This window comes from Rana temporaria, chromosome 1 (assembly GCF_905171775.1).
Source record: "Rana temporaria chromosome 1, aRanTem1.1, whole genome shotgun sequence".
In the NCBI taxonomy this organism is placed as follows: domain Eukaryota; kingdom Metazoa; phylum Chordata; class Amphibia; order Anura; family Ranidae; genus Rana; species Rana temporaria.
Genome location: NC_053489.1, coordinates 622878461 through 622893015, shown reverse-complemented (window position 1 = coordinate 622893015; position 14555 = coordinate 622878461). Strand labels below are relative to the sequence as shown.

The following is a 14555-nucleotide window of genomic DNA, read 5'->3' as shown; positions in this document are numbered from 1 at the left end:
TTCCTGAGCTTCCAGTAGAGGAGTTAACCCGAAGCAAGCATCCAGTGACAAGCCATCCCTATTTATGGCTGATATAACCACTTGAAAACCGCAAAGTGTATATATACGTATTGCGGTCGGTAAGCGGTTAAGTAATTAAAGTGGTTGTAAACCCATTTTTATAACTTTATGCTACAGGTAAGCCTATACTAAGGCATACCTGTAGCTACCCTGGATATCTCCTAAACCTACACGGCTTAGGAGATATCCCCCTGTGTCAGCATGTGCCGAAATGATCGGCATATGCGCACTGAAGCAATGGCACATCGTGCTGTTGCTTCGGTTAGATCACAGCTCCAGAGCCGCAGCTCCAGAGCCGGAAGTAAGCTCCGGGAGCGATGTCCGCGGCTGGAGGGAGGGGGGGGTCGAGGACGGCTGCGGGGGCTTCGATCTAAGGTAAGTAATGCATAATGAGCTAGTATGCTATGCATACTAGCTCATTATGCCTTTGTCTTGCAGGGGTTTCTTTTTGTTTGTTTTTTAAATAAAACCACTTTAACCCTTAGGCAGCTTGTCCCAAAAATAAAATTCCTATTGCAGAGGATACCTACAGTCTTGTAATTTAGTCAACTAAATTACAAAATGGCTTGTGTGGTCATTTTATATGCTGTATTTATTTTTAACTTTCAATATTTCTTCATCAAAAATGTGTTAACAGGTACAAATATACAATGAAAAAGTCACATGTACAGTACATGAGGTAGATATTGGTATTTTGACAGTTACAGTGCATCCAAAAAAGTATTCACAGTTCCTTCACTTTTTCCACATTTTGTTATGTTACAGCCTTAATCCAAAATGGATTAAGTTCATTTTTCCTCAAATTTCTACAATTAATACCCCATTATGACAATGTGAGAAGTTTGTTTGAAATCTTTGCAAATTTATTAAAATTTAAAAAGATCACATGTACATAAGTATTCTCAATCTCTGCTCAATATTTTGTTGAAGCACCTTTGGCCCCAATTACAGCCTCAAGTCTTTTGAGTATGATGCTACAAGCTTGGCACACCTATTTTTGGGCAGTTTCTCCCATTTTGTTTTGCAGGACCTTCAAGCACAGCCATTTTCAGAGATCTCCAGAGATGTTCAATTGGGTTCAAGTCTGGGCTCTAGCTGGGCCACTCAAGGACATTCAGAGTTTTCCCGTAGACACTCTTTTTGTTATCTTGTCTGTGTGCGTAGGGTCGCTCTCCTGGTGGAAGATGAACCTTCGCCCCAGTCTGAGGTTCAGAGCTTTCTGGAGCAGGTTTTCATCAAGGATGTCTCTGTACATTGCTGCATTTATCTTTCCCTCAACCCTTAGACCCCTTTCACACTAAGGAGTTTTTCAGGCGGTACAAATAGCGCTGCTATACCGCCTGAAAAACTCCTGCCCAGCAACCTCAATGTGAAAGCCGGAGGGGCTTTTCACACTGAGGCGATGCGCTGGCGGGAGAGAAAAAAATCTCCTGTCAGCAGCATCTTCGGAGCAGTGAGAGGAGCGGTATGTATACCGCTCCTTCCCATTTAAAAAAATGGGAAACCGTGGCAATACCGCCCGAAATGCGCCTCTGCAGAGGCGCATTGCGGGCGGTATTGACCCTTTATCGGCCGCTAGCCGGGGTTAATACCGCACCGCTAGCGGCCAAATCCGGCGGTATAGCCCCAATATTTTTAGCGGCGCTATAAAGCCACCGCGGCTCCTGCCCCAGTGCGAAAGGGGCCTTGCTTGTCTCCCAGTTCCTGCCACTGAAAAACATCACCACAGCATTATGTTGCTACCACCATGCTTCACTGTAGGGATGGTAATGGCCAGGTGATGAGCGGTGCATGGTTTCCTCTAGACATGACGCTTGTTATTCAAGCCAAAGGGTTCAATCTCTGCTTCATCAGACCACAGAATTTTGTTTCTCATGGTTTGAGAATCCTTCAGGTGACTTTTGGCAAACTCCAGGCGGGCTGTCATGTGCATTTTTGAGTGGCTTCAGTCTGACTATTCTACCATGTTCCTCTGGAAGGTTCTCCTCTCTCCACAGAGAAATGCTGGAGCTCTGTCAGAGTGACCATCGGGTTCTTGGTCATCTCTCTGACTAAGGTCCTTCTCCCCGTATCACTCAGTTTGGTCGGGCAGCCTGCTCTAGGAAGAGTCTTGGTGGTTCCAAACTTATTCCATTTACGGATGGAGACCACTGTGCTCATTGGTACCTTCAATCCTGCAGACATTTTTCTGTACCCTTCACTAGATCTGTGCCTCGATACAATCTCGGTGGTCTACAGACAATTCCTTGGACTTCATGGCTTTGTTTGTGCTCTGACATGCACTGTTAACTGGGGGGGCCTTATATAGATGACGATCTATTTGATCGAAACGCGTTGGAAACCCGCTGTCCCTACTGCTGTTTGATTTTATGCCTGATTTTACTGCTGAAATGTGAGTGTAAATTTCTCGTTTTTACTGCCAAGTAAAACTTTACATACAGATTTACACTATGTGCATCTTTGCCTTCTCTTTTATTCCTCTCCATGTGCTGAGTGTTTGAGACATTCATATGGGCACAAGCCCTTATCAAAGGCTGATATTGGGTTAATCCACCTCCTGGTACATTTACTGCATCGCATTGGACTTCTCCTTCCTGCCTGTCATCTATGATACCTCTTGAAGTAGGATACCATCATTTTATAAGTCTGCATGACCCACTAGGTATAGGACTAATTGGGTCCACTGATTTTGGTAAGCCTCCATTTATTTCGGTGGTGGATTCACTTCAGATTTTTCACTTCATGTTTGCAAAAGACAAGTCACTTTTTTGTTGATCGATTCACTATTTTTGGATTTGTTTTTTATTATTTAAGAGACTTTATCATTAAGATCTTTTTTCCAACTTCATTTTTGGACTTTTAAATATTTTGCAGCATATGATCACATGTCATTAGATTTGCTTTAACCATATCTAATTCTCCACATATATTTAGCGCTACACTTTTTTGTTTAAATTGTATGTTTTTGCAGAATTGATCTATTCTGTGGTGTTGGCTGCCATTTGTATGTTAATTTAGGTAGCGCTGTGTTATTTATACTGTTTGTATAATTCCTTGATACAATCTCGGTGGTCTACAGACAATTCCTTGGACTTCATGGCTTTGTTTGTGCTCTGACATGCACTGTTAACTGGGGGGGCCTTATATAGACAGGTATGTGCCTTTCCAAATCGTGTCCAGTCAAGTGAATTTACCACAGGTGGACTCCAAGTTTTAGAAACATCTCAAGCGGGTTCACACTGGTACAACAAATGCTCCGACATTGGGAGCTCATGTTGAAGGGGAACTGCACGCTACATTTTTTTTTTTTTTTTTAACGGCATGGGTTCCCCCTCCAAGAGCATACCAGGCCCTTCGATCTGGTATGAATTTTAAGGGGAACCCCTACGCCGAAAAAACAGTATGGGGGTCCCCCCAAAGTCCATACCAGACCCGCAGCTCAGGAAAGGGGGTGGGGAAGAGCGAGCGCCCCCCTTCTGAACTGTACCAGGCCGCATGCCCTCACCTGGGATGGGTGGGTGCTTTGGGGCAGGGGGGCCTTATTTTTGTAGCAAAGTGTCATTTATTCAGTGTCGCATGAAAGGATATAAAATATTTACAAAAATGTGAGGGGGTAGACTCACTTTTGTGAGATTATGTATAGAAATATTTCCTGTCGCATCATGGCAGCATACACCTTTGGGTTGTGGCTCCGCCCCCAGTACCTGATAGGACCGTTTAACTATTAAGCCCACAGAGGTACCCCGCTCAGGTATTCTTTTTTCCTCACCTGACAAGAACAAATACGAAGGACCCCATTACCGCTTTTGCCCCAGCCAGGTTCTAGCCTCTCCTGGGTGGAAGTCCCCTCCTGTACAGCCTCTAAATGAGCTCTATGGAAGGAACCCCACTCTGATGGTCTCATGGGTATGATGCCAGCATTTACACAAACCGTAAATAGGTTTATCCTGCAGCGACCTCCAGCTCTTCTGTGCGCCTCTTTTCAGCATTGCACTTCCTGAATCTTGTAGTCCTCCAGCAATCCGGTCCTCAGGGATATGTGGCAGCTCATTACAGACCTTAATCATGTCTCTATAGTGGCCTCCAACTCTCTTGTGTAATTTGTCACCAAAAAAACAGGCTTTCTGCACGGCGCTGAGCATCCAGTCACTTCCGCGCATGCACGGACAGGCGGAAGGTCTCCTACAGGTTCACAATGGTGATTCCTATGTTTTGCCAGTTTCCAAGATGGCGCTGGCTTACTCACGACGCTACGGCGGATGCGCGGTCATGACGTCATCACTGAGCAGCGGCTGTAATTTTTAAAAACCCAAAACTTATTTTGCTATTTCTTCTTGAACACTGCACCTGTCACCAGCGTTTTTTTCAGTGGGATAGATTGCACTGCTGTTTTTCTTCCTTCAGGTAAGCTCCTTGGGTCACTTTTCCCTTTCTTAGTTTCACCTTACTTGCTGCCTGCATTCTCATTTCCTACTGTCTGTTGTAAGGGGGACCCTATCACTCCTCATGGAGGTCACTGTCCTGGTAGACCATCACCAGCCTAATAGGTAAGGGGGGGGGGGGGAGGTTGGTAAGTAGTGAAGATCGAAAAAGAGCCTGTCACTAATGCTGTCTAAATTGGACAGCCCTATCGGGTCGGCCAGATCGTCAGATTCAAGATAAAAGAGCCATCTAGAAGAAGCCACTCAAGCCATAGACAAAGCCGTTCGGACTGCAGCAGAAGTTGCTCACGCAGCAGGGGAAGTCGCAGGAGGAGCCGCTCAAAATCCTATTCACAGCACAGCCACTCCTCCTTCTTGCAGACGCTCTCCTCCCTCTTGGCATCCCCCGCCCATCAGGGAATTCATGCTGGATCTGCTGTGCCATAGCACTTCCGGATGAGCTGGCTTGTCGCACATGCTTAGACGAAGCAACCAGAGAAAGAGCTGGGCAGAGAACCCGGCTAGAGACACCCCTGCAAATCGCAGAGTCTGAAACAAGCAGGTCCGTACAAGGCACTTCACCTGTGACTCCCTCCACATCTAAAAAGTCAGACCCTTTATCTGACAATGACGAAGAGGTCTCCACTGTATTTGACTTTGCACTAATAGAACCCTTTATTAAGTCAGTGAAGGAAGCTATCGAATGGGAGGAGGAAAAAGAAATTCTGCAAAAAGCAAGAAAATACTTTCCGAACCTGAAAAAAGAGCCAGAAACCTTCCCATTTAATGATTAGCTGGAAGACCAAATCAAGGACGAATGGCAAAAATCTGCAAAAAAAGACCAGCCTCAGCAATAGACTTGCCGAACTGTACCCGCTGAAGGAGCCTAGTGTCAACCCACTAGTAACACCACCAGTGGTAGATTCTTCCTTGATGCGCCTAGCCAGGCATGTAATGCCCTATACACACTATCGGTTCGTCTGATGAAAATAGACCGATGGACCGTTTTCATCGGACGAACCGATCTTGTGTGGGCTCCATCAGTTTTTTTTTTTTTTTCCCCCATCGGTGAAAAAAAACAGAACCCGTTTTTAAAATTTTCGTATGGTTAAAAAAAATTATCGTCTGTGGTGAAATCCATTGGTCAAAAATCCACGCATGCTCAGAATCAAGTCGAGGCATGCTCTGAAGCATTGAACTTCATTTTTCACAGCACGCCGTTGTGTTTTACGGCACCGTGTTGGACACGTTCGGATTTTTAACCAATGGTGTGTAGGCAAGACTGATGAAAGTCAGATTTTTTTCATCAGATATCCGATGAAGCTATCGGTTCGTTTTCATCAGATGAACCGAGCGTGTGTACAGGGCATTACACTTCCAATAGAAGATGCGGTTACATTTAAAAATGTACTAGACAGAAAGATCGATCACTTCCAATAGAAGATGTGGTTACATTTAAAGATGTACTAGACAGAAAGATCAATCTAGATCTTAAGAGAGCCTACCTATCTGCAGGTGGTACCTGCAGGCCAGCAATAACTCTTGCAGCAGTGGGAAGATCCATCTCAAGCTGGTCCTTCATTGCCGAGAAATTGTTAACAGAAGGCATGGAACAAGAGAATATTCATAGCTCTCCAGGAACTTAGCCTTGCAGGCGATTTTGTAGACCTGATAAAATCAACAACAAGAGCAATGCTAAGCTCGGTGATGGCCAGGAGGGCACTCTGGCTAAAACCTTGGTCAGCAGACCCTTCCTCAAAGTCTAATTGGTGTAAGATCACATTTGACGGCACAAACCTCTTCGGAGAGGTTGGCCATTTCAAAGGTCACCGGCGGAAAGTCAGGACTCATCCCTTCAGACAGAAGGCCTAGGCAGCAAAGACCACCTACCGCCAGACGAAACCTCCCAGACAGGTATAGGGAGGCTAAGCCCTACAGGCCCTGCAGGGAGTACAGGAAAAATTGGAAGAATCCCACAATCATCCTTCCTAAAACTCCAAAAATCCAGGACCCCATGGGAGACCAGAAGTTTTTTTGAAGGTACGTCCAACCAACCAGCTGTAGTAGGAGCCAGACTGAAGGACTTCAAGCAGGTCTGGGCGGAGTTAATAAAAAAACTCATGGACAGTAGCTACTGTCCAGGAAGGACACAGAAGGAGGTTCAAGAATCGACCTCCCAGAGACCAGTTCGTCACAACCAGAATTCCAACATCTCGGGAAACCCGACTCAATACCATAGAGCTTCCTCAGGAGAAAATTCCCATCATAATCCAAAAGCAAAATAAGTTACTTTTATCCACCACACTCCCAGCCAGAGAGTGTCTCAGCATTCTGGGATTGCTATCAGCAACCATCCCTATGGTTCAATGGGCCCAGTGGAATACAAGACCTCTCCAGACATCATTCTTGAGACAATGGAACGGTGTCAACGAATCAACAACCGAAAGGAGATCAAACAATCACTATGGTGGTGGACCCGATTGCACAACCTAAAGAGGTACAAGCGTATAATTACCCCCCCACCCCCCAGGAGGTGATCACTTCGGATGGGGAGCACACTACCAGCAACTTGCAGTCCAAGGCCGTTTGGTTTTTCGAGACACAGGATGTAGTATCGAACATCCTAGAGATGAAAGCGGCGTTCCAAGCTCTCCTGGCTTTCAGTCCTCTCCTGAAAGGGAAAGAAGTCCTGCTGAAGATGGGAAAACAGTGTGGCAGTTGCACAGGCAAGGAGGCACCAAAAGTCACTCCATGATGCAGGAAGTCCGCCCAGTTCTCGAATGGGCACAAGTGAATCTGTCGGGGCTAAGGGCGATGTATGTCCCAGGAACCCAGAACCACCTGGCCGATAGCTAAGCAGAAGCTCGCTTTATTTCCAACAACGAATGGGCTCTGAGTCACCAAGCTTTCTCCCTCATAACAAAAACTTGGGGCATGCCGTATATAGACTTGGCAGCGACTCCAGACAATGCAAAGTGCCGGAGGTATCTGACGAGAAACCCCCTGCCCATTAGCGGAGGGGATGGATTGCCTACAACAACTTCCATCTGGGTTACATCTTTCCCCCCCAACACCTCTCATACCGAGATTTATACTCGGGCTCAAGAGGTCATCATCCACAATAATAGCAGTCCTTCCCTTTTGGCCAAGACGACCATGGTTCACCACTCTCCTTCAGTGGTTCACCACTCTCTCCTTCAGCTGAATACGGCGAGACCATTACTGCTTCCATCAGCAGCGGATCTACTCTCCCATCGGCAACTTCTTCATCCATCCCCCGAAAGGATGCATCTGACAGCCTGGAGATTTGAAATGGCTAGGTTATTAAACCAAGGTTGCTCCCAGAAAGTGGTAGAGACACTTCTTCAAGCCAGAAGATGCACCACCAATACCTACAAGAGAATCTGGGAGAAGTTTCTCTCAGTCGCACAGCAACAAGCCTGGAACCCATCATCTCCAACAGTTTCTCTAGTTAGGCCTGGGGTCAAGTACACTCAAAGTCCACATTTTAGCGCTATCAGCAATGACAGGAGTAAAATGGGCACAAGAACCTCTCGTCATTCAGTTCCAGAGGGCCTGCCTAAAGATAAAGCCTCCCAGAAAGCCTTCCTTCCCGACCTGGAATCTTTCGGTTATACTGGAAGTTCTAGCGCATGAACCATTTTTTCCATTGGAAAACATCTCCTTGTGGGACTTAAAGTGGAGTTCCAGCCTTTTTTGATGTTTATTAAAAGTCGGCAGCTCCTCTCCCTCCCTCTCCGCCTCCATCCTAACTGTGGGGACCCAGCCTTGACAGCTTTCGGCTTCACGGCGGGGCACTCACTGCGCATGCTCGAGCAGGGCTGCGCTACCTGATTGGACAGGCGATCTCCTGGGACCTGTCGCGTGTCCCAGGCGATCGCTTACAGGGAGGGGCCGCCAAAAGGCGATATGACATATCGTTTTAGCGGTCCCTGGGCGGAAGGAGGATGTGGGACAGGATGTCCCACTTCTCCTGAAGCCCCCACCCCCCCCCCCCCAAAAAAAATGACATGCCAAATGTGGCATGTAAGGGGGTGAGGAACGAACTCCGCTTTTAACTATCAAGGTCACCTTTTTCATTGCAATAACATTGTCCGAGAGTCTGAGATACAGGCTTTATTGGCAAAAGAACCATACTTAATTGTCTATCCAGACAAAGTAGTCTTGAGACCATCTGATCGGTTTATCCCGAGGGCTTGAAGGCACATTCCACAAGGGCAATGGCTACCTCAAGGGCGGCCTACTGCAGAGTGTCCTCGGAAACTATTTGCCAAGCAGCGACTTGGTCCTCCAGAAATGCCTTTATTTCTCATAAGGTGGACTTTACCAGATTGTCTATGGCAGAGTTTGAACGAGCAATTATTCAGTCCAACACCTCTATACCTTGTAAATAAAAGATTCGTTATGCTCAGACCCACCCAGTTTGCGAGTTATTCACCCAAAGGTGTATGCTGCCATGATGCAACAGAAAAACTGAAAATTGTATACTCACCTTTCCGTAATTTTCCTTTCCTGTCGAATCTTCATGGCGGCATACAGATGCCCACCTGTCTGAGGTGAGGTGTGTGTATATGTATATATACTGAGAATACCTGGGCAGGGGCCCTCTCTGGGCTTAATAGTTAAACTGTCCTATCGGGTCGTTGGGGCGGAGCCACAACCCAAAGGTGTATGCTGCCATGAAAATGCGACAGGAAAGGAAAATTACGGAACGGTGAATATACAATTTTCCATTTTACTAGTGTATATTAAAGAAATTAGTTTGAAATCTTTGCAAATTTTATTAAAAATGTAAAATGAAAAATAACATGCATTTAAAAAATGGGTGTTTTATGAGACTTTAAATGAAGCAAGGCCTACTATGGTCCTATGACTCCATCTACCAATCAGTAAAAGAAAGTCGAGAGATTGGGACTTTATATGAAGCATGTGGTGGTAAATAATAAATGGATATTAAAATATTTATGTGTGTGTGTGTGTGTACATGTGTATAAATAAATATCAGAATTCCCAGAGGAAGTCACGATATTGTGATGAAACGGGTAGGAGGAGCTTGATCGGCTGACAAGTGAGGTACCAGGAAGTGTTTTTCAGAGCAGGCATAGGATGGGGCAAACACCGTGAAACCGGGGCTGCAGTACCACAGGTGACTTTATCACCCCTTAGCACTTTTAAAAGCATTTTTTATTCATTAATGTGAGTTGAATGTAAGTGGAGTTTTTGAAGTTAAACGCTATTGCATGCCTCTGTTATGTTCCGCATGTGATTTATATGAGGAGAATTTTTAAACATACCAGGAGAAAACACTGTTTTTTTTGAGCTGGGCGATTACCAGGAGGAGGAAGTGGTCTGTGTTCCATATCATACACACTAACATAGTATAAAGGAAACAAAGAAGGATTCCAGCAGGCCATTGCTTTTTACTACAGGCTTATTTAATAAGCCCCCTAAGGTGAGGGTACACCTGGTGGGGGATGAAGACACGGTTATCACATGGTTGATGCTGTTATTATGGACTTTTGCTGATGAATACAATACATTATTAAGGACTGTGTGTGACCCACGGAGCACTAGCACTTTATTTAATTTTTTTTTTTTTTTTTTTTACTGGATTTTACAATTAAATTTTACATGTTCATATAATTTTTTATTGGATATATATTTGCTATAGCACCTATTTTAATTGAGTATTAGCACTGCACACTGTGTCATATATATACTATATTGTCACATTGTGGGGAAGTGCAAGCAGCTGATTTTAGTTTAGTTGATTTACGGTAGTTTCGTGTATTTTTAGGATTAGTGTGGCAGCTCACAAGGTTTTACCTATTCATTTATTGTTTACCACCGTGTGCGTCATATAAAGTCCCAATTCTTGCTTTTCTTTTACCGATTAGGGATGGAGGCATAGGACCATAGTAGGCCTTTCTTCATTTAAAGTTCAATAAACACCCATATTTTTTTTTAAATACTTTGTATACATGTTCTTTGCTAATTTATTAAAAATGTAAAAATATTTCAAAAACATTTTTTTCACATGTCATTATGGGGTATTGTTTGTGCCATTTTTAGGAAAATAATTAATGTATTCAATTTTGGAAGAAGACTTTAACCAATTTTGGAAGAAGACTTTAACCTAACAAAATGTGTGAAAGGTGAATACTTTCCGGATGCAGTGTATATGATTCCTGGTAAAGAAGGCAATAACATGAATCAACGACAATTTCACAAAATAAATTATGGAAACCCCTCCACAAGAAAGACAGTAATTGGAGGGAACCCCCCCCCCTCCCCCAAGTCAGTCAGTCATCCAGCCCGGCACTTACCCCTTCTAGGTTGCCGGCGGGCCGTGGTTCCTGTGTCCTCTTTTGCTCTTCTGCATCACGTTGGCTTCCGCTGTGCATCTTCTCCATCCTCCTCCTAGGTGTCCAATAGGATTGCCTGTCATTTCAGCCAATTGGGTGACGGGTCTCAAGACCCGCTTCATGATTGGCCATAAAGAGGATCAGTGTGGCAATAGCGAATGTTCATTTGCTATTGTCACACAACTTGGTGGGCTCGAAATGCAGTTCTCTGTGTCTTGAGCTCACCCTTTTTTTAAGCCTAATTACGTGCTTCCAAAAAACCCTCCCCTTGGAATCCATGGTCTGGCACCCTGCATGTAGATCAGGGGGTGGGACACATGGATGGGGGGTGGGCCGCCACTGGAGGGGAAACTCTCTTTTAAAAAAACTTAAAGAAATTTAACTTTTTACTTCATTCTATTGTATTGAAGATGAGAAAAATCCAGGTTTTATCTCTAGTAGCTGAAAACCCACAATATTCAGATTGCATGAGTAGAAAAATCTGGCATATTGCTCCTACTGTGGAGCTATAATAGACCTCCAGTTTTCACCGCATCCAGGTCACATAGCTCTCAATGGAGCCGGTTCACACATGTCCTCCACAGTGCAAATTCCAAAAGGGTCCGGTGAGTTTTTGGGTCTGGTTCAGGTGAAAGTTCAGGCAAACTTTGAACCAGAATCACACCGGAACCGGTGAACAGAAGCGCACAGAAACCCATGCTGGAAATCTATGGCCAGACATATAGTATGTGAACACGGCCTTAAACTTTCACAATAGTATATAAACCCAGATTTTGAACCACACATATGTGAACCCAGCCTTAAAGGATTAGTCCACCTTGATACTAAAATCGCTACATCTAAAGACATCCACAATATAAGCCTAACCTATCTAGCCCTATAAAGAAGAAATCCGTATACATGCCTTTTTTTAAGCTGATCCAGTCTGGTCTTCAGTGGCGGAAGCTCTGCAAAGGACACAGCCGTCAATGGCTGTGAAATGAATGGGGAGTGACGTTACCCATAGAGTTACTATGGGGCTTTCGTTGTTGGCTGTGTCTTCTGCACCCGCCTCCACAGCGAAGCCTCAGCTGACAGCTCAGCGTGGGATCGGGTCAGACCGGCTTCAAAAAAGGTATGTTACGTACCTGCCGGATGAGTCTGACGTGCAGTGGGAAGGCTTTCTCATACAACCCCGGCTCAAGGGCCACCGATGTTGCAACAGTGGCCGCAAGAGCCTGGCGGGGTATATGGGTTCCTGGTTCGTCTTGGGTCTTGTCAGTTCAGCTGGTGCAGCAGGAAACGGGAAGCTGGCTGGTAAGTGCACTGGCTGGGGAGACACTGAATACGTAGTCAGACAAGCCGGGTTTGGTAACAGACGATCAGATGAAGATATAAACGACAGGCAGGGAATGGTCAGGATACAGGCAAGTTCGGCAACAGGATATCAAGCATTGTAGAGCTGAGTGTGGTTACAAGCCAGGCCGGGATCAGGATAACAGATCAATCGTAGTCAAACACAGAAAACGGATCAGATATGAACTGCAGATCAGGCAGCGAAGACACAGTGCTGCTGAGGTGTTTAAATAAGGAAGCCTGTTGCCAATCACTGAAATCAGTCTGCACTTTTAACCCTTAGGTGGCAGGTCCATGACAGGTATGTATACTGATTTCTTTTTTGCCGGCTAGATAGCCATGATCTGACACGAACCTATCTGTAGATGTAGATGTAGATTTAGTGTTTGGCTGGACTTATACTTTCATACTAGTATATGAACCCAGATTTTGGGTGCACCATGTCCATATTTGTCAATGTACTTTATAAATATGAACCTTGCTTCTCTCAGGGACATCAAAACACCTTCCCAGGATCCTGAAATAACCAAAGAATTTCAACCAAAAAGTAAAGGGAGAGATGCTATCCACACCCGCCTGAAGATCATAGAAAGAGCAGGTATTTCATGAAATATTTAAATAGTAAAATGTTCATATTTTTCTATCAGGGCTCATTCAGACAGGCATCTTCTGTGCTAAGCCACTTTTTGCTGCATGTGCATTCACCTCTGAGCTGCGCACAGGCAGCCCATAGACGTTTTATGTAGATGCAGCAACTGCACGGACACACACATGTCCAAATTGGACATTCGGTCAGGAGCGGGTGCAGGAATCTGAACTAAGACACTGTCATGTGATTTAGGCAGAGACCTCTGTATTTTTTATATTATGAGGTTCTGCAGAAATCTTTATACGTTTATTTGCATTCAGTCTTGCTTTTTCCAGCGTCTGTTTCCTTTGCTTATTGTGCTATTTCTTTTTCTTACCCTCACTTCCCCTGTCTATCAATTTGCTACATGTCATCACCTGTCCCCTTTATGTGGGAATTCATTCTGTGGTGTCCCACTTTCTCGTGTTTCTTGTTCCAGCCCTGCCTATAAATATGTGTACATTGACAGCAGCCAATAGTGGCACACTGACTGCCATGTTTTTCTGGAGCTCTGTTTTTTCATTCCATCCTTTGATTCCAGCTTCACTGATCTCAAATTTTTTCCAAGGGCGTACAAATGCATATTGTCACAACAGGTATCAGTGTAGTCACAATGTAGAGCGAATATCAGTTCACGCATACTACAATATGTAAACAACAATACCAATCTAATCCAGAATATGTGTTCTCGCTTCTAAAATGGAGAATCTCAAAAATACTTAATGGCATGTTAAATGGATTTTGCAAGGGTAGTTGACTATGTTATGACTTCTAGCGATAACAAGTATAGTAAACAAATCGCAGACAACTGCTGCATCCAAAGCTACAAACCAACACTGTAAAAGAGAGAATGAGGAAAAGAGTAAGAAATTGAAGTATATGTAAACAGAAGGGTAAAGGTAAGGGGGGAAGGGGTAAAAGGAGAGTAACCATTACCCCCTCCTGCTCCACCAGACAGCCCCAGGTACAATCCAGATTCTCTGCCACTATGCAAGGAGATAGAGACTGGGTTCACACTGGAGCACGGAGCGGCTCACAGCAGGGGGTCTGGTGCGTCTCTATTCACTGTTTCAGGTCTGATTTCAGCCCAAATTTTTGGCTGAATTTGTACCTCAAACGGACCAAAAGATGCACAGGACTCCTGTGCAATTCACAGCGGAGCTGCTCCGAGGATGTTTGAACTGGCTCTATAGAGAGCCAGTCACAGTCTCCCGCTATGCGAATTGGATGTGAGGAAACCCACATCCAATTTGCAATAGTGTGAACCGAGCTTAAAGGTCCAACAAAGTTGTAAAAGTGGATCCAAGTTACGTCATGGATGCCAAATTTTGATTAAATTTAGTAATCAAGTTATTTAGCCTTGCTGTTAGATATTATAGACGTTGTATACAAGTTGATAAAGATCCTCCCTAGAATGCGAAGATGGTTTCTTCCACTTGAAGGTGATTGAAAATTTGTCTTCAGACAAAATGTGATCAGTTTTGTAGCTACTGTATACTGGCTGTGATCGGCATGGGTAAGCCTAGAAGGTTGTGTGCTGAATCCAAAGTCATTGGGGTGACAAAAAGGGATACCAGAAGAGTTTTAATAGTTTCTCAAAAAGGGAAAATGTTAGAACATTCCCAATAAATATACTATAGGGATCCCAGAGACTCATTGCAGCAAGAAGAGGATAATGCTGGAATAAGTCAATGTCAAAGTTGCAGAGTATAATACCAGAAAAAT

At 44.5% G+C, this 14555-nt stretch overlaps 1 protein-coding gene across 2 annotated transcripts in view; it reads left to right on the top strand.

The window, feature by feature from the left end:
• The window catches only part of LOC120924395 (piRNA biogenesis protein EXD1-like), a 147026-nt gene that overhangs the window by 95152 nt on the left and 37319 nt on the right, over nucleotides 1–14555 (top strand). For both annotated transcript variants that reach the window (XM_040335341.1, XM_040335340.1), the window contains one exon: nucleotides 12694–12800. In XM_040335341.1, the coding sequence (XP_040191275.1) occupies nucleotides 12694–12800 (107 nt within the window). The remainder of the gene's footprint in view (nucleotides 1–12693; nucleotides 12801–14555) is intronic.